Source organism: Chelon labrosus (assembly GCF_963514085.1).
Source record: "Chelon labrosus genome assembly, chromosome: 9".
In the NCBI taxonomy this organism is placed as follows: Eukaryota; Metazoa; Chordata; class Actinopteri; order Mugiliformes; family Mugilidae; genus Chelon; species Chelon labrosus.
Window position 1 is genome coordinate 23,447,537 of NC_140359.1, and position 27,548 is coordinate 23,475,084.

Here is a 27,548-nt window from a genome sequence, read left to right on the forward strand (position 1 = left end):
GTTTCGTGTGTGAGTGTGTTTTATTACATGAAGTGTGCTTCTCCAGATGTTTTTCTTCCAGTTTCCACTCAATTTGCTGATCGGTCGCCTCGGTCTGAAGGCCGTTCAGCGGAGCAAACAAAGTGTAAGTCATTTATATGCAGATCAAGTCGCTCATTGTCTTACCGTCGGCCTTCTACCACCTTTCCGTAACACCACCTCTCTCGTGCCGATGAAATTAAACCCCTCTGGGCCTCCTGATGCGCTGTAAGTCACCTGACCCGAGGTGGCCTTTGACCTCATGACCACAGTCTTCCTGTGCCTAAAATATGCCCACACACTGACGCACAATGGTGCTTATGTGCAGACCGTTTTGCATTCCTCTGAACACAGACACACATATTAACACAATTACAATTAAATATCCTTCATGTCAACCTCATGCAAGACTGTAAATAAGAGCATTAGCATTCTTGATTGTTGTTTGGTTGTGATGTCTTTGTTTGAACTGTAGCTTTAGTACGCAATACCTTTTAATAGCCAGGTCAGGTTTTAAACTGTAAACAGAATCTTAAGAATAATGATGAGCTACCCCATTTGTTGTCCTAAAAGTATTTATTTTGGAAAATCATTGCCTGTAGTTTGGATACTGGCTGATTTAATTTGCAGTTTTTATATGCATCGTTCAGTTGGCTCTCATTTTGGTGCAGATGTAGAGCTGGGCGAAGGCAAACTGTACCTTTTTTAATGCATTTTGTCTTGGTATGCGTTCATCTCATTGGATTCTTGTTCTTTCTGCCTTTTACGTTTTTTTCTCATTTATCTTTCTTAATATAGTGTTTAATTCTCATTATATTGCTTGTTATTTGTGCACCGAGATAAGAATATCAAGAAAGCCTCTTTGTTTACTCACAAGGATTTTCTTTTTTAAATGACGTTACACAGTGGGTTGCCATTTTGGTACATCTTAATTCTTAGGCCCCGTCTCAGAACACGTGCAGGTTTACGCACCGTAGCCATGAACACTGCGCTTTAGCCCTGACATTGAGGGTTCTGTGTGTTCCCTTCTCTATTTATACTTTCCTCAAGGTCTTTGGCTGTGCTGTAGTTTCTCTCTGTTCCCCTCGTCCTCAGTCCTCCTCTCCTTCTTTGTCCCTGTCTAGCTGTTTGGTTTCTGTCAAGTTTTTTATTTTTTTATTTTTTCTCATCCCCTTTTCATGTCATCTCTTTCCTTCTAATCTCAGTCCGGGTCTTGATGCTGGCCCATTTTTTCAGCGGTGCTGCAGATGTTGTGTTGAGACTGCGCCTGGCCTGCTAATGATATGTGAACTCGTCATTACCTAATGTCAGTGATTATAATGTTCAGTCAGTGGAAATGTGAGAATTTTAAAGGGCGCTGAAAACAAGCATTTAGTAACAGCCTTTAAAAGAACAAAGATAAAATATGAGTTATGTGTCGAGCAGCAACATTTGGATTGAAAACATGAAATAACGAATGAATTTATATGAAGTTGTTGTTTACATATGTTCAAATTAACATTCTAGCAAAGAAGCTTATTATATATTAGCCTATAAGTTGTAGTATATGTTGCTTTTTTTACTGTCTTGAAGGTGTGCGTAGTACAGTAGGTGTGCACGGGGATTATGCATTTCACTCTGATCAGATTGTGCAAGAAGATTACAGGTGAATACGAGAACATTTTGATGGGGGGGAGGAGAAGGGAATGTGAGCATGTTAAAGCCACCTCCGGTGCTCGGCGATGCAGTGAAAGAGAATGAAGTTCTCGAGTTGGTATTGGCGCGCACACACCCAGCAACCTGAAGCATTTCTTGCGGTGATGCCAGGGTTTCCCCTCCTCTGCTGGCTACTACTTGATCAAGCCTGAAAAGGGGCTGGGCACCCTCTGCCAGCCTCCTGCTCAGCTAGTTCAAAATAAGGTCAGAAATCAAGTTGCACCTTTTGCACTGAACCTTTGGGGGCTCCCATCGAGCTCTACTGGCGATGACTATAAATACTTTCGCTGAGTCTTCTCTTGGTTCTCCTCACCTCCTTCTCCTTGTGGCCGCCCTGGTACCGGTGTGACAAAACGAATAGGTGGGGATTCCTTCTTGCGTGTTGATTGCACCTGCATGTGTGAGTCATGCTGGCTATCTTTTGTCATTCTAGTCTGTAATGTCCTTAACCTGATATCCCGGTTTGACTTGGACAGATCTTGTTTTAGCACTCCCCTCTCCTTCCCCGAGGGTCTTGCAAATGTCCCGACACTGGCAGCAGTTAATATGCAACTCTTAAATGTTTTCAGAACTTAAAGAGACATTGCAGTAGCCCCTCATATTTGCCGTATTCCAGTAAGTAACCAATATATAACCGTCACATACCAGATGTATAGTTCATTGCTTCAACGGCATTTGTGGTCTAGGTTGGAATGCTAGCATGTTGTGTGTTTTGGATTGTGGTTTTTCTGTGGCGCAAACAAAAATCCAGCTTCTTGCAAGCTCAATTTGTGTCGTAAGAAATGTGTTTTATTACATGTTATTGTGTGCGATGGACTTGCCAGATGTTTTGTTTTGCAATTACAGGAGAGGTACTTGTGTTTGTGCTAAATCTGGGTTTTCCCTAAGGTGGTGTTGTGTGACTGCATAGAGACCATATGTCATGTGAGTAATTACAGGTGGCGAGGGCTTCACTCCTTACATCATCTCCATGTGATTCTGTGTATGCAGCGGCACGGACGCGTGACCACCTGATGATATACCATTATGTCAGCAAGTCGCATATAAGCAGGCTATAATGTACTGTATGCGGGGATTGGGGGTGACAATTATGTCTCCATTTCGACTGTTATGTCCTGCTATCAGGATCCTTCTTCTTATTTCCATCACAGTTTAATGTTTCAGATGGGTTACACCCACCAATGCTCTTCATAAAACCCCCACCAGTCACTAAGAACTAAAGATGCAACAAGTCCAACGGCCTCTGTTTTAGATTTGCTTTTTGGATGCACCGTGTCCTGGACAACTGAGAATCTTCTGACACACATGAACATACACCGATCAGGAATAACATTATGACTGATTCCTAATATTGTGTAGGTCTCCCTTGTGCCTGCAAAACAGTTGTGAGTCATCAGAGAATAGACATGGGCCTTCTGAGGGTGTCCTGTGGTGTCTGGCAACAGAATACTGTTGGGGGGAGGGGAGGGGCCTCTGTGGATCATCCCACAGATACTTGATCAGTTTGGGATCAAGTGAATTTGGAGGCCTTGTCCTGTTTTTCATGTTTTTGTAGTTGTTCCTAAACCGTTTTTTTGTGTGTGTCTGTGTCAGGCTGCATCCTACTGGGGATGGCTGCTTCCATCAAGGAGTGTCATTGCTATGGGGTAGGGGGTGTCTGGTCTGGTCTAGGTGGGTGCTACATGTCTAAGTAGCATCCACATTAATGCCAGGTCCAAAGGTTTCCCAGCAGCAGAACATTGTATTGTCACAAGATGCTCAATTTTATTCACAGGTCAGCGGTTTTAATGTTATGCCTGATCGGTGTATGAACACTGTTTGCACCTGGAGTGCAGCTAGTCTGAGCATTTCGTATTGATGTTTTATTTAACATCCCTTACGATTCAAGTGGCGGGTAAATTACACTTGTGTTTCAAATCCAATGAAAAAGACACTAAATTGACTCTTGTCCTAGCTTTATGTCCTTTTCTTTACTGTTCTTTTCTTTCTTGCTTGATTTTAAGAACAACCAGCACTATTATGTGTGCAATGGGTCTTAATGTGCGTCATCACCTGATGCTTTAAAAGGAAATTGGAAAAAAAAAAGTGAAGTAACTGGTTGCTGGTAATAAAGCTCTAAAAGGGAACCAACTGTACATTTCGTCTTCATTGATTTACGTGAATGGGCGGCGGCAGATTTGGCTTCTTTAATTTCTTTGGGTGAAACCTTTAAGCACTTCAGTCAAATTCTTTTTTGTCTGCTTTAGATTAACAGGACGTAATCACAATTTTTGGCCGGCTATAGACATCTCAGACAAGACAGACATTTTATTATTATTATATCGTTTAGATGTCTTTGCTGGTCTCCCCCTGCACCCCTGTCCCCCTAGCACTCCCCCCCATCCTCCCCCACCATCCACCCTCTCTCTCTCACTCTGTCTCTTTCTAGCTCCGCTTCTCTTTCTCCCTCTTTGTGGACAAGCACAAAGGAGCCGTTATCCTTGGGCTACTGGTTGCCACGGTGACAGATCACTGCGACCCCCCCCCTCCACATTCCCAGATTCTGGTCCAAGTGGGTCGGGATACGACCCTCTTTTCTTGGCCGAGCACTCTTCGGTGCCAAGTTAGCTTCACAAGTGACGCCTCGCGTTTGATCCTCAGCTCGGACTGCTGCGAGGCCTGTGTTAAAATTTGAGATATTCTGGCTATGCAGACTGAGAACGGTAATACCCCCCCACCCCCCACCCCCCAATCCTCCATTTGGTCGGTTGAGAGCTTAAAATAAATTTCAAGGGGATTGATTTGTGTTGCATCAGTCAGCAACAAACTGCAATATTGACTTCCTGTATGTGCGTCTTTGTGGCTTCGCCTGCAGCAGCTGTGAGGACATACATAAGTTTCTGTGGCTTTCTCTGGTGCAATTTTGAACGTGTACATCTATTCTAATCAGAGGGTGTGTCGCCAGAAGGAATCCTTATGTCGGTTAATGGTGAAAGCAGCTCACATGCTACTGGTTTGATTTCATTTTGGATGTTTTTCCCACTTTTTCAGGGATTCTGGGTGGAATGACCCTGTCATGATGCTACAGCTGTGCCACACCTCACGCCTATGTGACCAAGGAGGGCGTGTCTGGCTATCGGCCAATCACAGAGAGAATCCCAATAGAGTCACCACCAACTTGGAGTCAGAGACATTTCCTCTCAAGAGATTCTTGCATCACTGACACTCACTTATCTCCCTGCGGTAAGTTCTGAGCCTACAGGACGATGATTTGATCCGAACCGCTTTCTATATCACACGTACCAATCTTTTATTTCCCCCTCAGGTCTTTGCCCTTCTGGCCCACCTCCCTCGCCCCTTCTCCCGCTGGAGTCCTCGCCGTTTCCTGATCACCTGTCTTGGGATGTTGGCGTCATTTCGTGGCAGCTGCCATGGAGATAGACGGGTTCCTTTAGTAGGCCATTTCAGAAACAGCTTTCAGATGTTGTCCCAGAAACAACTCGTCAACTCTGGAAGAATTGGACAAGGACGGGCACAGAGGTGAGACGTCGACGCTGGGCATTGTATTCAGTATGTTATTTAATTACACAAACTGAGTTTATTCCTCGCCTAAATTACATTATGTACAGTTTGTCTAAGTACGTAATTTCCCCTTAAGTTTTGTATCAAAAATATTTTCTCAGGGCAGCAAAGGTTTACTGCCTAGGACTTGTTCAGTTAATACCATCGTGACATCATTGTGTTTTAATGTCAGACATACCACAGGCAGCCACAGACATGCCATTCCTTAGTAGTCACAATAAAGCGAAGTGCTAAAGTGGATTTAGCCCAGCAGCTTTAAACATTTTTAATGAAGCTGGTATCCAGCATACAGCATGAGATATGCCTCAAAATTGTTGGTTAACTTACAGACATTAAATATTCACTGTTAGACTAGAAAAGCCTCAGTACCCTCCGGTTCTTCTTTTTCATGCAGTTGTATGTTTCCACCTCTCATACTCTCCACAATTATTAATTGCCTAGTAATACAATATTTTGTTCCTGCCAGGTGCTGTGCGGCTCAACTTCCCGATTCACACTGTTTGACATCGCAGCAGGAACTATAGGACTTCCTATTCCTGTGGAACATCTTGCTCTGCCCTCCTGGCACTTGTGAGGTCCTACTTGACCCTGTTGCACAATAGTTAGTTAAGACTCTTGTCCCCCTAGCAGCAAAACCATGCGGCACATTCACGTGGAGTTAGCCCACAAAAAGGCTCCGCTAGAGCTTCCAGCACAGGAGGGGGACCTGCCTCCACCTACACCCCCAACACAGGGCCTAGACCCTGGGGTCAGACCGGGCGTGCCCAGGCATTTTGGCCAGGAGGAGCTGAAGCTCCAAAAGGTCTACCAGCTCTCGATTTTCTCCCAGTTGGGAGGATTTTCTACCTCCACAGAATCCCACACTGATGCTCAACAGAGGCCTGTACGGTTAGGTGTAAAAAGGGGGTTAGAAGAGCCTCAGCTGACTCATAAGCGCCCCCACCTGGGGGACTCCTCAGACAGGGAGGTGCTGGAGGGAGGGGTGCTCTGTGGGCCAGCCCCAGCTCAAGGTGTGGGGATGGGTTTAGCGACTGGGCCTGGTTCCATTCCTGTACATGGTTCCCTGTACTCTTGCATACAGATGGAGCACAGAGACTCAGAGGGGGGGCTGTCACCTAAGTCTCCACCTCTCTCCCCAAGCCACAACCCCTCCCGACGCCCAGCTCAGCACAATCATGATAGGCCCGTTCCTGATGTGTTCGCTCCACTCTCACCCAAATCACCACCGATGTGTGACCCACATGTATATCTCTGTGACCAGGGCCATTCCCTTGGAAGCTCAGCCAGAACCGAGCCACCTAACGGGGGCCGTACGCCAACACACTCTCTAGGCAGCCCTGGAAATGACAGCTGTAGTAACGGCTCATCTGGAGGGCAGCCCAGCCCCCACTTATATGAAATGCCCACGTACGAAACTCCCAACCCTGCCAGCCCCACCAGTCCCCCAGGTCCTTTCTCCCCACCGCACCACACCGAGCTGCAGGAGCCAGGGGAGGCCACGGAATGGGACGCCGGGCTTGAATCCTCCCCACCCGAGCGAAGCGCCACCCAAGCCGCCTCCACTTCCAATGGCCTGGCCTCCTGGGAGAAAACTCCCAGCAGCAACGGACACCGTCTACTCTCCGGAGGCCACTGGCCTGCCAAAAAGAGGCTGCTGTCCCCGAGTGACACAGGGGAGTCGTGCTCAGAAGATGAGGGACCCTCCACATCTAAGAGAAGCAGGCTGTCGCTGCTGGCTCCAGGAATTGGCCCAGCCTCATGCCGTAGCACCGACTCTAAAGCTGCCCCTTACTGGAACCACCTGCTGCCCTCTGTGTGGGACCGGCCTAAGGTTAGCATACTCGCATACATCTCTGTCAGAAATGTGGTTGTTCAACTACTTTACTAACAAGTAGCTAGCATTATGTGTTATGCTAGTACTTAGAATTAAATTAGGATATTCTGAGCCCCAGTTAACACTAGAAAGAGTTTATTATAGCGCACTGTACAGAAAACCAGCACGGACACATCTGCATGCAAATACCATGCTGTTAAACCAAAAACATTTAGGCCACCATATGTGGAGGCTAAGAACTGTGAGTACTTGCACTTCAGTCAGTGGTTGTAAGACATGTGTTGTCCTTGAGTGTCCTGGAAAAGACTCTGGGGTGTAAATAAAACGAAAAGATAAACTCAGAGTAAAAAAAAAAAGTGGAAGAATGAAGTGATCATTATCACGCCACGCTGGAACAGCCACTGCAGCTCCAGAATAAAGCCCATTGAGGGAGGGTCCATTGTTCCCCCACATGGGTGTGCTGTGTGTCTCATACACATACACACACAGAGAAACACACACATATACATGCATCCTGCTTAAAAATGGTTCTGGAAGTGAATTGGCCATTTTTTTTTTTTGCACACTGGGAGGCCAGAAAGAGCTTTGAGTGTGTGGGATTGTGGGATGGGGAGTGTGACAAAAGGGTTTCATACGGTGGTAGGATCATTGCGACCGCAGGTGTTTAGAGTAGGTGTGAACGGTGGACAGGGAGGCACAGACGGACCTAAGAAAACCACAAAAGGGAAGCAGAAAAAGACAGAGTTTAGTAAAAAAGGAAGAGAGAAAAGCTATATTGTCAAAGGCGATGTTTCAGTAAATAAAAACTAGGTGGGACGGAGAAATATTTTAAAATGTCAGGCGTGGATTTAACCGAGTGTGATGATGAGCTGACAAGCTGACAAACGACTCGAAGCTCTGTAGAGAGCCTCTGTAGCCAAGGGTTAGCGAATACCTATGAGACAACCATGGGTGAAAGGTTTGCTGTGAGAACATGGCCAGCGGGTAGCGTAGGTCCAGCTGGTGACGAGTCGTCCGACCGCTGGGTGGCCTTTACGATGAGCGGAAGCCTAGAAATGGGGAACGTTTGTGCGCGGGACACAACGTCCAATAGTCAGTGCTCAGTAAGTAAAAGGACCCCCGAGATACACAATTACACTTCACCAAAAAAAACAAAAAGTAACCACAAACAGAAAAGATGTGAGATATGATTCAATTCAAGATATTAAAAGGTAAAAACTAGTAATAATCTTTTTTGTCTTCTGTTTTTCAGACTGCCACAGATTGCACACGATCAGGGAGACGACTTAAGAATGGGATGCGACTGAAAAGGTGAGTCCTCCATCACATTTCTAATCTTGAAATAACAAATATCAATTGAACACTTAAACTTCAGAAGAGCCACTGGGTTAAAGTTTTATTTAAGTGCACGAACGTGTGGTTGGATGACAGCAGTTTGGTGTCCGTCAGACTGACTCCAGCAACAGAGAAAGGAGGTGGGAGGTTAGGTTAGGTTTCTTGTTATTCTAAATGAAAGGGTTTTGCGCTCTGACTTGTATACCTAGACACACTCGGAGGCATGTGGCATGTCGGTTGAGACGAAATTAGTGTAATCTCGACCACTAACGACCGGTCTGTTTTGTGTGTTCTCGCGGTCATACTCAGCCGCCAGCTGCGCAGCGGCAGACACACGGACACCGGCCGCTCCACGCGTTCCAGCTGGCCCTCGTCCTCCATCAGCAGGTCGCTACTCGGCAACTTTGAGGTACACATTTTTTAAACATTACTGCTGGAAACCAAGGTGAAGACATTCCAGGTGGAGCCGGGGTTGGGGTGGGGGGATGTGGGCGCTTCCTTGAAGAAAAACATTTTGGCAGATTTGTGCAATCTAATCCATTTATAATGATCGATGTTGGCAGCAATGTAAGAAAAGTTCAATTATATGCTTACTAACATAGATAAACAGGGTGTTTATCAGAGGTGTTCGTAATAATATCCTCCCTTTTACACATATGAGACAGCAAAGTCTTCAGTATCATCTGAAACCTCTAGTTTTTACCTCAGGGTCTACAAAAAATAAAAAAAAGAGGTTTGTGATTATATGATAGGGCTGTTCAATTGGATTGCATCAGATTATCTTGGCGTACGTCATAAAGTGTCCGCCTGTGAAAGTGTTTCCAAACCAGAACTTTTCATTTTCGATTGAAACGGCAATGGAAGAGACACAGTGATGACGCAGGAGCGGCTAATTCAATGCTGTTAAAGTTTTAATCTCTTGCTTTTGATGAGGACATTAGTTATGAGTTATTGCTGTTTGGCGATTATTAGTGAAAACTACTAAGAACTTTTAAATGGTGCGCAGTTAAAATGCAGAAAAATGTCTTTAGTTGTTTGGCTGGCAGCAGTGTTGCTGGCTGACAGATGCGTATTTTATTTCTGTGGTCAACAATGGTATAGTTTCTGTTAAAATAAATAATAAAATATGGACTGACGTTTCAACGCTACGTTTTACAGTATAAATAGTTTCTACAGACATATTGTATTTTCCTGAGTATGAATACAACCCTGTTCTCTGTTTCTTGCGTGTTCCAGGAGTCCATACTGAAGGGACGATTCTCCCCATCCGGTCGCATCGAAGGCTTCACGGCAGAGATCGGTGCCAGCGGCTCATATTGCCCCCAGCATGTCACGCTGCCTGTGCAGGTCACATACTACGACATCTCCGAACACAGCGCACCTTCGCCCTTCCTGGTCAGTCTGTGTGTTTGTGTGTGTGTGTGTCTGCAAGATGTATTGGGCGCGTACTGAAAGGCGCGTGGGAGAAACCAAACATTGTGTCAGCACGAGAATAATACACTAATTGAAAGAAACAAAGCGAAATTAGAGATCAAAACGACCATCTGAAACAATACAAATATGGAGCTGGCTTTGACGTCTTGTTTCTGGCTTTTGTTCTTTTGAACCAGATGTAAAAAAACAAAAAAAATATGTGGCTTATTTTTCCCTTTGGTGCAAACGCAATGCAGCTATTTTCCCACATGTGTTCACTTCAGCGCTGAATACTGTTTATTCACCACATATACATTTAAATACCACAAGAATCATCAAGTATGCACTCAAGGTGGGACCAGAAGTAATCTGTAAATGATTTTAGCAGTGCTTACCAGAACTCTTGAACACCGGACCAATTGGAAACCAGCTGTTTCCACTTGCTTATATTCAGGAGGCGTATAAAAGTGAATGTCATGCCTCTTTATATTCAGCTCTTTGAACTGTTAATTGGCATTCAACGTATTACCACTCCGCACTTTAGCCTCAGCACGTGTCTGTGAAGGTTCTCAGGTGGGGATCCAGGTCAGGGTGTTTCCAAAAAAGAGCAAACGACAACTTGAGATTCTTGAGGACGTTTCACCACTCATACAAGTTGCTTCTTCGGTTATAAAAGACTGGTGGGGAGTTTAGTTTTATATTGGGAACATCGTTGGGTGGCGCCGGTCTATTAACGACCAACTCTTCATATTTATTTTGATTCGGCACGTGGTTATTTTAGTCCGCGCCAATTCAGATTACATGTAGTTTTATTACTTTTGATGATGAATTGCTTTTCCCGGCGTTATCTGTACAGATGTGCGTGACATAACAGATGGCAAGAACCAGAAATGGAAATGACTATTGTAATAGCTCTGTCATAAAAGTTTAATTTCTGTGCACGTGATCCTTTTTTTCTGATGGAGAAGTTCACAGCTATTAAAACGTAACAAAGGATAAGGGTTGCTTCATAATCGCAGTGATTTATTCAGAGCCACATCTCTGTCTCTCTGTCTCTCTGTCTCTCTCACAGGGGGTGATATCCCTCGAGCCTCTTGGAAAGAAAGGATATAGCATACCCAAAGCAGGGACCATTCAAGTGGTATGTTTCTTTCTTTCTCGTGTCATTCTTTGCACAGTAAAAGACCACGTTACCCATTCATCTGTATTTTTTAAAAACATTTATCTGTGCTATCACAGCTTTTAAATAACTGAGGAAAGAAAATATTTCCATATCGTAGTATTTATATTTTAAGCGTCATGTACTTTGTATTGAAACCCTACCGTTGCTTCGATTCATCTCCTCAGACCTTATTTAATCCCAACAAAACTGTGGTGAAGATGTTCCTGGTGACCTACAACTTTGGCGACATGCCCGTCAACCACATGACCTTCCTGCGCCACCGCATCTTCCTGGTGCCAGTAGAAGAGGGGGTTGAGGGGAAAGGCGAGGCGTCTCCCGGGGGCGGGGTGGCAGACAGGAAGAAGATTCTCTGCTACCTGATACATCTCAGGTACGACTCGGGTTTCATCTGTTGTTTTCCTTTTTTTGTGAATACTGTCCTTTTGTTACACCGTGTAAAGTACAGAGTGTCTTTTCAGCGTTAGCAACCTGTTTTTGTGCTAAAGCGTTTGTTTTTGGTTCTGACTTCCCCAGATTCCAGAGCTCCAAATCTGGGAAGATCTACTTGCACAACGATATCCGGCTGCTATTCTCCCGTAAATCCATTGAAGTGGACACAGGGATCCCGTATGAGCTGAAATCTTTCACCGAGGTGCCAAGAAACCCTAAATACTCCCCCCGCGTGTAACCCCAGCCTGACGCCCCCCCACCACCACCACCCCCGACGCCAACGCAGCAACCTCCTGTGCTTCCTAAAGAGGAGGGAGGGAGGGAAACGGGCGGTCTGCTGGAACGATGGACACAAAACTTGATAAGACTTGTCGAGACACACCGCAAGCACACAAGACACATGTGCACATACAGTACGGTGCAGCGTGGGTCTTTGAAAAAGTCCTCCTTTTCAATGCATTAACTGAAAACTCAAATACTAGATAAGAGAAAACAAGGTATCATCCATTTACAGAAAATATGACGGACGTTTAGTTAATAGATGTTAATAGATTATTAGTGCGTTAGCAGTCCAGCCCAGCATTCAATTAAAAGCAGGAGTTTTTCAAGACCTTCATCTGCACAAAGAAAGAAAGGCACAAACACTGACACACACACACACCAAAACAGACTGACAAGACTCATGCACATGACATACTACAAGTATCACAGTACTCCTGGTGGCAACTCTCTTGAGTTCAGTGTTAACATGCATGCCTTGTGACTTAAACACCTGAATTTTCCTCTAGTGCCGTATCACACTGTCCTTCACTCTGCCTGCAGCGCCAACTGCCTCATCGGACCAATCATTTTAACCCTGGATTTAACAGAACGCCGCGAATAATAAGCGCGTCCCACATTATAGGAGGATGCACACTTGGGCACCTTCCGACAAGCAGAGAGGAGACGAGCAGACGCAAACACTAGTGAAACCGAGGGCTGAACTAGAGTCGGCCGACTTGACTGGATGTCTCACCATAGAATACAATACGATTATTAAAAAAACCAACAACACCAGACATGATTTGACCAAACTCAGGACGTCTGTTGACGAATAAAGTTCTCTTTGTACTATTTAACCTATCACGGTACAGACCACTGTGCACACATGTCGTGAAAAACATGGGAAATCCAGTTCATTGTATGTAGCCAGACTGAGGGACACTGTGCTGTTTTCTTTTATTAAAAATCTTTTGTTTTTTTAGACTCTGTTCGGAGCAGTCAAGATGTCGGAGCAGAAATTGAAAAAGAAAGAAAGAAAAAAAGACAAAAAAAAAAAGACGAGCTGTAGTATTTTTAATTTATGTTTTCGCAAATGTCTTAATAAGCAATATGCTGCACAAAGTAGAGTGTGTTTTTTCAGCTGGACAAGCTTTCTCCATGGAGGGCGGAACAAAGGAAGCAAAGGATTGAGAGTGAGGGAGGGAGGGGGGGAGGGAGGGATGACGAGGGAGGGAAGGGTGGTGGGGTATTTAATATGGGGAAAAAAAAAGTCTATGTATATTTAAAAGAATAAAACTCTGCGACTGGCGAGTATGGCTCTGTGCTTCTTGTTGTTTTTGATTGACAGCCAAGTTGAACTTGTTACCATTTAAAACCACTGACGCTGACCTGTTTCTGTCAATGCACACCAATCAGGCATAACATTATGACCACTAATATTGTGTAGGTCTCCACAACAGTTGGGACTCATCAGAGAATGGACATGGGCCTTCTGAGGGTGTCCTGTGGTGTCTGGTAACAGAAGGTTGTTAGTGGGGGGGCCTTTGAGGGGAGGGGCCTCTGTGGATCATCCAACAGATACTTGATCAGTTTGAGATCTAGTGAATTTGGAGGCCAGGTCAACACCTTGTGCTGTTCTTCATGTTTCTAAACCGTTTTTGTGGCTGCTGCCATCAAGGAGTGTCATTGCTATGGGGTGGGGGTGCCTGGTCTGGTCTAGGTGGGTGCTACATGTCTAAGTAACATCCACATGAATGAATGAATGAATGCCAGGTCCAAAAGTTTCCCAGAAGAACACTGAATTGTCACAAGATGGTCAGTGTCCTTACTTCTCCCGTTGGTGGTCGTAATGTTATGCCTGATCGGTGTATATCAATACACTTGCACTTGTTTTGTTGGGGGGGCACAAGAGTTAGATTCATTTTATGCTGCAGTCAGTTGATTTAATTTCATTTTGCACACTAATCTGAGGAAGCCCAGTGAGACGGATCAGACTCTTAGAAAGCGTCACTGAACCGGAGAGAGAGAGAGAGATTAGACCATGTTCATACTGAAATGATTGTGATTGGGGAGGATGCGATGATAACAGTGTGACTCGAGGGGTGACGCGGCAATTTAAACTGAACTGCTGCGACTGGAGAGAGAAAAAGATTTGTAAGAGTACTTGAAGCGGCGGAGGTTGAGATATCCAGACACGCGGAGCCACCGTTTCCCATGATGCAGTTTGACTGTGTCCTCCGTTAGGCCTCCATCTCTTACTCCGCACCCACAGTATACAGAGCAGGGTTTCTGTAATAAGCTTAAAGGATTCAGGTGAATTATATGCCTATATGTTAATCTATTTTGACCCAAATCATTGTGTTGCGTACAACATTATTGTCTCACACTATAAACTGTAGGTTTTCCAGCAGTAACTGAAATACCATCTTAGAATTACCTGCACAAAAGCATGAAACATTTCACAAAGAAAGTAATGTTCCATCAAGCTTATGTTATGTTTATTTACAACATATTTAGCATCAGTTTTTCTCACAGGCTGTACTTTGGGCTGACCAAAAGCACAAGAATGGAGGTTTTATTTCCACGCTTGCAAATCTGCACTAGAGAAACCTTTACCGTGCTTTCTCCCCGACTTCTTCTGCAGCACTGAAACCGCTCGGTGGCTACGGACGGACAGACTTTGATTGTTCTGGACGGATCTGCGAATATTAATGCCAAAGTGGGTGCATGCCATGTCATTCACAGGATGGCCCAAGAAAAGCAAAAACAACGCTGCCCGCAAGTATCCCCACTGCTAAAAATACCGAGGAACATCTGTATGGATTCCACCAGCAAAACAATCATTGCTGAGAGACACTGGTCATAATATATCAGAAGTATTTGCAGGATGGAAATCTGAAACTTAAACTTTTGTGCACCCAGCGGTTTGCTTGGCTGGTGCACCTGAAGTTCTCCTCGAGAGCTCTTGAATGCATCTTTTCAAACCTTCCACCACACCACACCTAATCCAGAACCAAAATACTCCAACTTTTTTTTTTGACTCAGAGTTCAAAAATAAATGAACTCACCAACGCAAACACAGTTATCCATTTACACACCAGTGGCGTCCCTGAGTCAGTCCACAGCAGCTCCGAGGGCTCTAACGGGTGTGGCTAGCGCTGCAGACGTTTGCCAGAGTAGGAAAAGGCCGGACAAAACCGGCGAGCCCTCGGAGACCCGTGTTTACGAGAGGAGCTGAATAGGAAAGAACATGCGAGGTCAGATGGTTCTTCATGCTTCTGTGACTTTTTTTTTTCTTTTTTCACAGATTTTCACTTGATTAATATCTCACAGATTTCTTGGCAGTGTCGTCTTAAGACGGACCGTTGAAATGACTTTGCCAGATGGCTGATTTGACTTGATTTGCAGCTTCCACTGTCACTGAGCTTTTGTGACACAACACTCCCAACGCTTCTAGTCTCATATCCTGGTCTGGTGCAGATCTCGTAGCATTTTCTGACCCCTGGTGGCAGGAAGCAGAACTACACCTCCACTTCTAGGCCTGTGGTAGGGCAGCAGGCTTGTAGCAAGGTGCGATTAAGGCCCACAGAGGTTTTCAGCAAGGTGCGGCATGCCGTTGCTGTCAAAATCCACACTTGGGGCACCCACTTTGCTCACCTGGTGGAGGTAAACCGAGGCTTTAGCCCTCACTGCAGTGGTGGTTCCAGCCTGCACCCTTTGCTGCATGCCATCCCCACTTTCTTACTCCATCGCCTCCTGTCTCTCTCCACTAGTAACTGTCAAATACCACCAAAACTGCATTCATCCAACAGGTCTTTGCATCAAGATTACTAATTCAAACTGTATCCCTTCCTCTGTGTGCCATTACATCATGCAGTAGCTGCAATGCGTGGTGGTCTTTGTCCATTAAAGTCCCAGTAAATCTACACTACTGCACCAGTCTCCTTCCATGCCTCTGCAGTGTCTGTCTGCTATCCTCACTCACAGACAGCGAGGTGGCTCAGGGGTAGACGAGACGGCGTGGGCACGCACCAATTATATTCGTGTCTCATCCTTCCTCATTGATTATGTTTGACAGAGCAGGTATGCTTGGTTTGAGCTCTTTTGTAAGACCACAAAGAAATGAACTGCACTGTCTATTGTAACATTACACTATTACTCTTTAAATTGTATTCATATGAAAATATTAATTGGTGTAATGTTCAAATAATATCATGCATGAGTAGCAGTGAATGATCCGGCCTCTGATGAGAGAAAAATAGTCATAATTTCCCCTTTAATGAAAATTACACGTGACGTTTATATATATCAATCTTGTGACAAAAATAGGGGACATCATCACCACAGTGATTCCCACATCCCCCCTTGCATAACATCATTCATAAATAGACACATCAGTGCTTATTAGACATCAGTCTCTTGATTAAATTCCTGAGTTGGTGCGTTTCCTCCGCCGTCGGTTTGGTGCCTATATTACGTCAACCAGTGTGCTGGCGGCGCCGTCGATGGCTTGGCTCAGCACTGACACGTGGTAGTGGACTTTCTCCCAGTCGCTGGGCTGTCCAGAAGTCTCAGCGGCGCGGTAGGCGTCGGCTAGACCTGGGAAAGTGGAATCGCCAACGCTTCTTGAAGCCCAGATAACGTGCCTGTGAGACGCACATGGACAGAAAGAGTGGCACGAGATGAGTCACATATCAGAATCCTGATTTGTCTTGTCTGCTAAATGCAACAGAGAAAGGAGTCACATGGCTCACACGGCCAAAAAAGTGGAGGCTACTATATTCCATGAGCTTCCATCGACTGCTCATTAGTAGTGTCTTATACCGCCTGGCCAAAAAAAAAGTCACCACCTGGATTTTACTAAGCAAATAGGTAGGAGCCTCCTATTGGATAATTACTGCATGGGTGATTATCTTTCAGCTGGCAACAAGTTATTTAACCCCAACTGATGCAATGACTAGCTTCTCATTTCTTCAACAACCATGCTGAAAGACACATCCTGTAGTTGTGGAAAAGATGTTCATCCATTGGCATGCATCAAGCAGAGAAAACATCTAAGGAGATTGAAGAAACTACTAAAATTGGCTTAAGAACTGTCCAATGCATTATTAAAAACTGGAAGGATAGTGGGAAACCATTGTCTTCCTGGAAGAATTGTGGTCAGAAAAAAATCGTGATCGGCGATCACTTAAACGTTTGGTGAAATCAAACCGAAGAAAACCAACAGTAGAACTCAGGGCTATGTTTAATAGTGAAAGTAAGAACATGTCCACACGAACAATGTGAAGGGAACTCAAGGGATTGTGACTGAACAGCTCTGTAGCCTTAAGAAAACCACTAATCAGTGAGGCTAACCGGGAAAAAAAGGCTTCATTTTGTTAGGGAGCATAAAGATTGGACTCTGGAGCAATAGAAGAAGGTCATGTGGTCTGATGATGACTATGATCTGGGGTTGCTGCAGTTGCTCAGGTCTAGGTTCAGCATCATTATGTGTCCAAAGAATGAGGTCAGCTGACTACCTGAATATACTGAATGACCAGGTTATTACATCAATGGATTTTTTCTTCCCTGATGGTCTCGGGCATATTCCAAGATGACAATGCCAGGATTCATGGGGCTCAAATTGTGAAAGAGTGGTTCAGGGAGCATAGATTGGCCACCCCAGAGTCCAGACCTTAACCCCATTGAGAATCTTTGGGATGTGCTGGAGAAGGCTTTGTGCAGTGGTCAGACTCTCCCATCATCAATACAAGATCTTGGTGTGGATGGAAATAAATCTGGTGACATTGCAGAAACTTATTGAAACAATGCCACAGCGAATGAGTGCTGTAATCAAAGCTAAAGGCGCTCCAACGAAATATTAGAGCGTGTGACCTGAGCGTGAAGCAAACAAGGTCCACAAATTTGGGACACTACTTTGCATACCATTGCATACCATTCCAGAAACCACCCCGTACCCCTAATTACCATGAAAAATCACATATTATTATTATAATAATTATTATTATTAACTGACAAATCATCTCTTCACCTGAATGCATATTTGTCTGGGAAGGCCAGAGGGTTCAGGAAAGCCCGGTCAAGCAGCATGAGCTGGTCATTGATCTTTCGCACCATCAGCGGCCTAGAGAGAGAGAGAGAAAATCATTGATTTCTGAGTGGATGCATGTAAATACGTTGTTGTAAATATGTTTATACTGTACATGCGTGTGTACTTACGATTCTTTCGCCAGGTCTGAATTCTGAATCAACTTGTCCAAATTATCGGCTGCACTGCGAAAGCTGGCCACTGCACGTTTTAGTGGTTCTGAAACAAGACACAGATCATTGCAGACTCTCAGAGCAACTGTGGGACAGAGCCTGCTTTTGCTACAAGAAGTGTTTTGGTCAACGTGCATTATATGTCAGTGTCTTCCCCTTACCCATAGAGATTTTTCGATTTTTAAGTCCCTCCTGATATAGGCTCACTGCTTCGGTCAGGTAGTCCTCCAGAAGCTCAGCGTAGTCACCACAGTTTAACGGCAACACCAGACTGTCAGCCAGTCGGATCAGAACGTTTCCTGCCGTCCTTGCAATGGCCTGATGACTGACGAACCCTGAAAGAAAGAGGGGGAAGTATGGTAAGATATGAACAAGAAGAATACTTGGGAAAATATTTTGATTTTGATTTGTCAATTCTGACATTAAAGGGGAATTACCGTTTTTTACAACCTGGACCTTATTTCTGGCATAAAATGCGATCGTTTACTCACCCATATAACTTTGGTGTCATTTGGAGTCGTTCGGACGATATTTAGATCCGCGTATATCCATATAGTGGGAGTGACTGGGGCACCAAAACACAGCCTCTAAATAACGCATTATCTGCCGCGAAACTCGTTTATTTCACCAATATTTTGTTATGATGCGCTAGTGCTATGAGTCCGGAGTTACCAGTTGTCTTTTCACGGATGTGCAGCAGTTTGTTGTTCTTTGGCCAGCTGTGTTTCGGTGCCCCAGTCACTCCCATTATATGGATATACGTGGGTCTAAATATCGTCCGAACGACTCCAAATGACACCAAAGTTATATGGGTTAGTAAACGATTGTATTTTACGCCAGAAATAAGGTCCAGGTTGTAAAAAACGGTTATTCCCCTTTTACTGTTGTAAGTTAGCTTTTTGATATCACGAAAGTATAATCGCCAGCACCGTGACAGACAAAATGCAAAGCTTGTGATTTCTTTCCACTGAGTTGACTGCATAAGCACTGTTGCTCACCAGGATCAATGAATTTTGAGGCGTAGTCAAATGTGTCGTATGCTGTGTGGTACGCGGGGTAAATCCGAGCACTTGTTTTAGTCTGCACAAAGAAAGGAAAAACAATATTTACTGTAAATAGAATTAATCAGGCTTGACTATGAATGAGTTCAGTTCAGTTCCAGTGTCTCCACATACATATGAACGCAGTTGCTATCTGATGAGCAGTAATATATCCATAATACATATATATATATATTTTTACAATTTCTACTCTACGCCTTTCAGCAGATAAACTAACACTAGACAAAAAAAGGCTCTGAAATCAACACATCACGTCATTAGTACCCTGTCATATGTGTAAGACATGTCCATGGAAGCGATTCCCAGGTAATGGGTGAAGGCAGCATAATCGCTCCCAGCTCCTGTCAGATATCCCATCCTGTCAAAGGAAGACAGGACAAATAAAGCATCTTTCATTGAGAGAAAAACAGATTTGCCATTTCTATTGGTACACATAGACATTAAATATATATGAACCCATTCACACCCATTCATTCTGCAAGGGAGCATTTGCAATACGCAGATTTGACTTTTAACAAGTAACTTAACATGGATATGCCGTGATCACATACTATAGAAGAAAAAGAACCAAAACTAATTACTACACAGTATATTATCCATTCATGGATTTGGTGTAAACATTTAGCCTGATACAGAATTTAAACAGGGAACTACAATGTTTCTCTATTTGTGTAGGAGAATGTCAATGACGTCCATACATAGTCTTAAAAACTTTCAAACAGAGATGAGGGATTTACGAACACATTACCTGGGAATGACTCCATGAGTAGGGCTTGTCCTGTTGGTGTAACGGATCCAGTTGTCATACACAGACGTAGATTCCACTCCAGGTGCACCGACCTAGTGAACGAACACACAGTTAAAACGCTGGAAAAAAGCACTGGAACTGATTAGATCGTTATTATTATTATTATTATTATTTTCAAGACATCACCTGTTTTGAAGCTTTGAAGATGACATTCTGCATTGATGGCATTGCTGAAGCTCTGAGAGTGGCATTGGCTGAAGCATGTAAGATAAAGGATTGTTTTAGATTAGCATCAGTCTGCAAAACCAATGGCAACTAACTCTGAAGAAATAAGCAGCTCGATTGATATTGTTTAACACCCAGAACACAAGAACAACAGTTAGCGTTTTCGTGTGCTGTTTTGCTAAATCAGATAACCCTTTACTTCTTATACGCAATTGATTTGGAGTCCGAAGCCGCTTACCAAACACAGCTATGTCCACGTTTAAGTAAGCAACAGTGCGCTCACTGAGCTTGGTGAAGTATTGCTGAAGGAGACACAAACCAATGTCATTTTTGTTGTACAAAAGGAATACTTGAAGAAAAACTACAGTATATAACTTGCTGAAAAGTGTAGAACAAGTTTTATTTTTTTTTAAATGTAAGTAGTCCCGCTATAAACAAACAGTTTATAATTGTATTTTCATTTTGCTTGTTGTTGCGTTTAATCTTGTGGATGTCCAGTCACCTCTGCGTATTCTGCTGACCCAATGAGGCCAAACTCCTCAGCTCCCCAGCTTCCAAAGATAATGGACCTCCGAGGCCTCCATTTTCCTGCAATAGAGTCAAGTCAGGTTCAAGTTTATTTTTATACCACAAACAACCTTAGTTGACCAAAGTGCTGCACAATCAACACAAATATAAAGCATTGCTGTTAGTTTTGTGTGGGCAGATAGACTTGTAAATTATTTTCAAGGGAAGCATGTATTACGAGAAAAGAATGGGGCCCAAGATAGAGCCTTGAGGTACTCCACAGCTAAGGGGGGATGCAGATGAAGAATACTGGCCTATGTAGACAGAGAAACTCCTGTCTGATAAATATGCTAAATAAGACGGGAACCATTTAAGGGCTGTACCTTTAATGCCTACAGACAAGTCGAGATGTGACATGAGGCAGCAGTCAGGTCCAAGAGAACCAGCACAGCAGAAATACCAGAATCAACAGTTTAAAGCAGTTTGTTAAAAACTCTTAAGGGACTGTTTCTGTGCTATGGCATGATTTAAAACCAGACTGGAACTTCTCAGAAATCCCACACAAGTCAAGGTATGACTGCAGTTGGTCGTAAACTACCTTTTCTAAAACCTTTGATTGAAAAGGTAGCTTGGAAATGGGCCTGAAGTTAAACAGAACAGAAGGGTCGAGATTGTTCTTTTTGATGTAGAGCTGTACTACAGCGTGTTTGAAAGCAGCTGGAACGCAGCCAGACATCAGAGAGGAATTAATGAGGTCAGCAATACATGGCCCAGGGGAATTAAAACAGCCTTGAGGAGACGAGGTGGGATGCAATCTAGGCGGGCAGTAAGATGGCCACAAATGTTGAACTATTTCAATTTAAAAGGAGAGAAACACTTGCTCAAAATTCTCACAAACAACACGAGAAATTGCAGGAAAACTGAGGCAGGAGGAGAGGAGAAAGACCTAATAGCAGATATCTTATCTTATCTACACGGCCACTCATTCCATGTATGAATCTCCTCACCCTCTTTGACCATCCTGCCCAGCACCCTGGTCAATTCCAGCATGACTGCGGTCCCGCTGCTCGGGTCGATGGCACCGTGAACCCAGCTATCCCTGTGGTTCCCATAGATCACATAACGGTCTGTGGACAAACAAAGAGCACAAACACAGAGCAGTCAAATACTAATTAAGAGCTGGAAGCGGTCGATATTGATCCACTGAAATGGACTTTCACCCTCCCCCCTCCGGTTCTCTCACCTGGCTCAACACTTCCTCTGATAATTCCCATCACATTGGAGGAGTTCCTCAACTCTTCAGAGTTGAAGATGTCTAGTTTCACATCACTGAAACAGATTCAAAAGGGGATTCAGGGTTGTAGAAAAATACAACAATTGTGTTTTGAGTGAGGATTTAATACTCAGACTTTCACATTTCTTTGTATCCCGTTACCTACCAGTCGCTGAAGTTAGACGTAGCTTTGAACCCCGGACCGCCGAAATTGTAATCACACTTGAATCCTCCCTGCCACAAGTCTGGAGCCTTACCGCCGCCCAACTCACTGCAATGACCGATGGGAAACGGAGAAAAATCATAACTAACACACTTTCAGCTGTAGCAACAGCAGAGGCAGATTCGTCTCATCACAAACCAGATTAATTTTTCGGCATCCTCAAATCCGATTGGTTGAATTGGAATGGGAGGGATCCCTGTGATATCTTCCGTAGGAATTCTGTAAGTGTCCTCTGAAAAGTAAATTATTAAAAGATTAAACTAAGGAATGATGAGCTTTGGAGCTATAGCTGAGGGTGTTGTAAATGTCATCATTTACCTTTGGCAGCCAGGTAGGGTGTGAGCATGTCTCCAAACATGATGTTATAGGCTCCTCTCTCCACACCGCTGGGAGGCAAGTACCAGGAGTGAGGGTACGTCTCATTAACGTCTGACATGAGACCGTCGTTCATGTCCCCAGGGTCTGTGTAGACAAGCACGCCGATGACGCCGTAGGGTTCTGCATTGATGGCCTGGATGAGACACATGTAGCATTAGAGAAATAACTGTATTTTGCGGCGCAGTGGTGTAGTGGTGCAGTCGCCTCACGCCAAGAAGGGTTCCGGGTTCGCCTTTCAACCCTAACCCTAACCCTAACCCAAAAGTTTATCAGCAGAGCATTGAAGAACATTGAATTGTCACAAGATGGTCAATTTTATTCACTTCTCCTGTCAGTGGTCTTAATGTTATGTCTGATCGGTGTATATATTTTTTTCACAACTGCATTTAACCCTTTCCACATAGGAGGTACCTGCGCTGGGACCAGGCAGTTCTTACAACTCTTTGCTGAACATTTGAGTTACACCTGAAGTCTTGCATGTGGAAAAAGGCGGAAAAAGGTTTGAGAAATTCAACAGTAACAACTTTTTGTGTGTTTGCATATTTGCACATATTTATCTTTGTGCTCACCTCACTGCTAACCTGTTGCTGATATGAGAAAATGCTTCAAACCACGTGAGTCACTGTGTCAGTAGTACTACTCATGATTTGTAAACCCCTCTTTGAGCAGAACAATACCAATCATGTGTGATTTTGTGCGATTCTTGTCTTTGAAACATGGATAACATCTTATTTTTCTGACAGCGCAGTGAAAACAACTTGACTCGGACCATAAACCAATCACACTTCAATAAGACAGTCCTCCACAGTTTTTACCACCTCAATAAAAAAAAATCTTTATTGTTTATTGATACCATGTTTACCGATGCCAAAGCAATTAAAAGCTCAGGCATTCATCTAACCGTCACATTTGGCACTAAGTAACGCGTCCCACTTACTTTAGATGATCGTCCTGTGCCTCCATATCTGGTGATCGCGATGGTCCCTCTGAGGTCCACGGTCTTGCTCAAGAGCTCATAGTCGCTCGCTTTCCCCTGATTGGCGTACACCAGTTTCCCCTAAAATTGCCAGAGAGATCAGCACTTTGTCGACAGCAGCAGAGACTAGAATATTTATTATCATCATAAGGCAGTTTAAAATCAGTGTGCAGTGTGTGATTACAGATTATGAAACTGAGCATCTTTATTTGAGTTCTTATCACAGACTCGTCGGTTTATTTCAACTTTAAAAATATACAACTCTTTATCTGTACGCGATAAGACATTCAAAAAGTTATGCATTTACTTAAGAATAACAGGGGTTTAAGTTGAAAAAGAAAGAAAGAAAGAACACTATTAAAAAGAGGATCTTTTAACATTTGATTTCATGTAGCCTCTTTGTTTTTTAGCTTACCATTGTTTTCCTATCTTAAGAGTTTTAGTCATGCATTTTAACCTGCTTGGGAACATTATCTATTTATGGTTTCCACATTCTACTGTTGATGCACTGCTGTTTAAAGCGGGAGTGTCCTTGAGGAGTCCTTCAGGATTTTTACGAGGCGGTCGTCGCAGTCGAGAAGCCGCCGGGGGTCAAACGCATGCCTTTCCCTTACATCAAATACATTGCGTCAAAGAATAACAGATGAACGCCTCTTATCTGTCCTGGAGATGCAAGGAGTTCCGAAGGTTACGCACGCGCTGTTTTGCCAATAAGTTAAAGATGTGACCATAATGTGATTTATTTTTATTGTGCCAATACATCATTGTTACGATGAGGTTATGTATCTGTCATAGTCCAGGCTGCGTTTCTGTGCGTCTGCCTAGGTGCGGTTCAGTTAGGCCCTGGCTCTTGAGGTCACGCTCAGACAGTTTGATCAGTGCTATGGGCATTTTTTCTTTCTTGAGAATTTGTATTTTTTTATCCTGCTTTGACTAAGCATTGTTACTCTAAGCCTCCTCTGCCGATGCCAACAACCTGTTCTCCCATTCTCACCTTCAACTGTAAGCATTCAATCATGCAGTCCGCAAAGATAACGCTCCATCTGCCTCTGAGTCCTGCTTTTGTGTCCACGAGCAAACAAGAGCTATTTGAACAGTATCATTTAAACGCAGGAAGCCCCGGCAGGTTCAATGCCGTGCCCATGGATACTCCGGCAGGCGGAGGGGCTCGGAAATTGAAATGCCAACCCCGTGATTAGCAGACAACCTGCTTTAACATCTGATCTACAACCTATACATATTTAATGTGTTATTTTAATTATTCCCTTGCAGGTTTCTCTCCCTAGCTGTAGCCTCTTTACGCTTTGTAAATCATGAAGTGATGGTAAGTCCGCTGTAGAGTCAATACTTTCTCACTTTACTTTGAGGGATATGCAGTATGTTAATTAGCCTGATCAAATAACTTGAATTTAAACATTTACCAGTTAAATTAAGTGTTTTGCAGTATGTAAGGGCATTTAAACAAAGTGGATGAAGTTGTAGTTTTTACCTTTGGGTGTCCTGCAGGAGAGTATGCGGCGTATGGCTGAACCACGGCAGGATCTTCTTGGTCTGGGGTATAAGGCTTCTCTTTTTCTCTGACAGTGAACACTGTACTATTAGTCCGGTTCACTGAAATTAAAAAAAGCTCATGGTGACCGGTCTGCTTGTGTGTATGCATGTAAGTAAGTGAAACTGGCAGAAAGAGAAGCTCTTTAATATAAGACACGAAAGAAATTTGGTATGAAACGTAAGCAACATGTAGCAAACACTGCTAATGCTGTAAATCATACAGCACAGCACATGCCCGGGTCGAACTCATAATCTCATGTTTTATTTGAACGCTTTATATGCCTTCCTTGTTTTCGACCCATTACCCGCTAATTGCCCTTTATTCATTAACTTTTTTTTAAAACACGCTGAATGGGGAGGGATGGTGTGACCAACCACTCATTCCGGGACTTTTAACAACCATTTTGCTCACCTACTGTGACCTTGTTGGGGTTTTTAGAGTCGGGGAAGGACAGGTAGACCATGTACTCCTCTCTCCAGGCCTGGTCCAGACCGGTGTTGGGGTCCTGCCACCTGTTCAGCATCAGCTGCACTGTCTGCTCGTCTCCAGGTGTGGTGGCCATGTGGGGGACCTTTGTCAGCTCCCTGTGGAGGAAGATGAGGACAAAATAAAAGCTTGATTAAATCATGTGTTGACTATTACATTGTTAAAAATCCAAATGGATCATGTTGAAACTTTAATGACCATGTATTTTTTTTAATTTTTGTTTGGATTGACATGCTTTCCACTTTCAGATCTCCTTGTCTGATTTCTCATTCTTGCATTTTTATCACTTTCATGACAAATCAAGTAAAATAAAATGCAGAGAGAGGTTGACTGTTGACTGAGAGGTCAACAGCATCTAAATTTGATCATTCATCAGCTCACCTTAAGTTTTTTTGAATCTGGATGTTATCCACCTCAGACAAGAACTGCTCAATGAGGATCTCGTCCACATCCTTCGCCATATCATCCCCCGAGGCTGGCCCCGAACTGCTGCTCTTTTCGATAGCATAGTGACCGATCAGGATACCCACGGTCAGTACGGCAGCGCCGCACAAAATCCCCAACAACACCTGTTTTATCATGGTGCTGACCCCGAGGTGAGCTCCTCAGTGATAAAGTTCACCGGCCTCTTTGGAGATGAGTCCTGCGTCGGACAGTGAGCTAAGGAGTTTTTTTGAGTACTGCTGATGAATCCAAGCTTCTCTTGGAGACAGTCCTTGCATCTGATTCCCAATATCAGTGCAGGGGCTGGATTTACCTCCTATGAGACAACTCTCACTGTAAAGGTTACTCATTAATGTTTGCAGATTGGATGGACTTTATCCTTTTGAGTTTGTGTGTGAGGTCCTTGAAAATCGTTTCTTTTCTTTTTTTCAATGCTTACAATTGCATTTTTTTTAACTTCTTTTTTATTTTTTACTGAAACTGCATTTTTGAACTGTTTCTGTTGAGATTTATTATTTAGAAAGTGATTTAAGAAAACTCAACTCAACTCAACTCAACTCAACTTTATGTATAAAGCACTTTAAAAACAACCACAGCTGAAATAAAGTGCTGTACATTGGTAAGACAAACTATTAAAAACAACAAAACAATAAAACAATAAAAACAATAAAAATACTAAAAACAATAAAAGCACTAAACAGAAGCACAAAAACAGGGTCTCACACTGGGTCAAAGGCCAAGGAATAAAAATGGGTTTTAAGACAAGTTTTAAAAATGGACAGTGAGGGGGCTTGTCTGATGTGCTGTGGTAGATCGTTCCACAATGTGGGAGCAGCAACAGAGAAAGCTCTGTCCCCTCTGAGCTTCCGTTTAGACCTTGGTACCTCTAGGAGCAGCTGATCAGCTGACCTAAGCGACGAGCAGCCTCATGATGCTGATGTGTAAGGAAGGGCTTAACCTTTGCCAGCCGCCTATGGTGAAAAAAGCTGGACTTAACCACTGCACCAATTTGCCGATCCAATTTAAAATCACTGTCCATCTTGAAGCCCAAATTTGAGACTACTGGCTTTACATAAAATGACAAGAGGCCCAAATCAACAGGGTAAGGTTCACAGATCCCACTAGGACCAAACACCATCACTTCTGTTTTATTTTCATTGAAATTTAAAAAGTTTAAGTTCATCCAGGTTTTAATGTCTTCAAGACACAACAGGAGTGGTTTGAGCAAAAAAGCATCCTTCTTCTTTAGTGGCATATATATCTGACTATCGTCGGCATAACAATGAAAGGAAATGCCATGCTTTCTTAGGATGGACCCCAGAGGCAGTAGGCCTACAGTAGTCCCTCGCTATAAGGCGGTTCACCTTTCGCGGCCTCGCAATTTTGCATGCTTTTTTTTTTTTTTTTTTTTTTAACAGCGCATTGTTTTCTGCGTCCTGATTGGCTAAGGGAGAGCCCGTGTGTCGTCTTTTGCGTCCTGATTGGCTAAGGGACTGTAGACCATTGTCAATCAATCTCCTCGTACGGTGTCTCTTGTACAGTACAGAATGCGCTCAGCTTGCCAAATTTACATATAGGCTACAGTATCTTTAATCGCTGGCAGTGTGACTGAAGTGCGGTATGTTTGCAAGTTATTGAGAAAAGTGTATAAAGTGTGTAGTGAGGGGTTTTGCAACCTTAAAACA

The 27,548-nt window shown here is 43.7% G+C and overlaps 2 protein-coding genes across 4 annotated transcripts in view; one reads left to right on the forward strand and one right to left on the reverse strand.

Moving 5' to 3' along the window:
- Positions 1 to 12,923, forward strand: part of atosb (atos homolog b) — a 28,801-nt gene extending 15,878 nt beyond the window's left edge. For all 3 annotated transcript variants that reach the window (XM_084552476.1, XM_084552477.1, XM_084552475.1), the window contains 9 exons: positions 4,744 to 4,935; positions 5,018 to 5,232; positions 5,741 to 7,105; positions 8,361 to 8,419; positions 8,753 to 8,852; positions 9,680 to 9,838; positions 10,929 to 10,997; positions 11,204 to 11,409; positions 11,553 to 12,923. In XM_084552476.1, the coding sequence (XP_084408602.1) occupies positions 5,912 to 7,105; positions 8,361 to 8,419; positions 8,753 to 8,852; positions 9,680 to 9,838; positions 10,929 to 10,997; positions 11,204 to 11,409; positions 11,553 to 11,706 (1,941 nt within the window). In that variant the 5' untranslated portion in view covers positions 4,744 to 4,935; positions 5,018 to 5,232; positions 5,741 to 5,911 and the 3' untranslated portion in view covers positions 11,707 to 12,923. The remainder of the gene's footprint in view (positions 1 to 4,743; positions 4,936 to 5,017; positions 5,233 to 5,740; positions 7,106 to 8,360; positions 8,420 to 8,752; positions 8,853 to 9,679; positions 9,839 to 10,928; positions 10,998 to 11,203; positions 11,410 to 11,552) is intronic.
- Positions 12,924 to 16,031: 3,108 nt separating this feature from the next.
- naaladl1 (N-acetylated alpha-linked acidic dipeptidase like 1) lies at positions 16,032 to 26,213 on the reverse strand. The gene is made up of 19 exons (XM_084550650.1): positions 25,801 to 26,213; positions 25,345 to 25,517; positions 24,871 to 24,992; positions 23,343 to 23,462; positions 22,346 to 22,538; positions 22,166 to 22,259; positions 21,971 to 22,075; positions 21,775 to 21,860; positions 21,539 to 21,658; positions 20,527 to 20,612; positions 20,263 to 20,326; positions 19,986 to 20,053; positions 19,800 to 19,891; positions 19,316 to 19,409; positions 18,989 to 19,070; positions 18,152 to 18,325; positions 17,949 to 18,036; positions 17,761 to 17,853; positions 16,032 to 16,375 (listed from the first exon to the last, which is right to left on the reverse strand). The coding sequence occupies exons 1-19, from the start codon at positions 25,998 to 26,000 to the stop codon at positions 16,198 to 16,200; spliced, it is 2,232 nt and encodes a 743-aa protein (XP_084406776.1). The 5' UTR covers positions 26,001 to 26,213; the 3' UTR covers positions 16,032 to 16,197.
- Between the last annotated feature and the right edge of the window lie 1,335 nt (positions 26,214 to 27,548).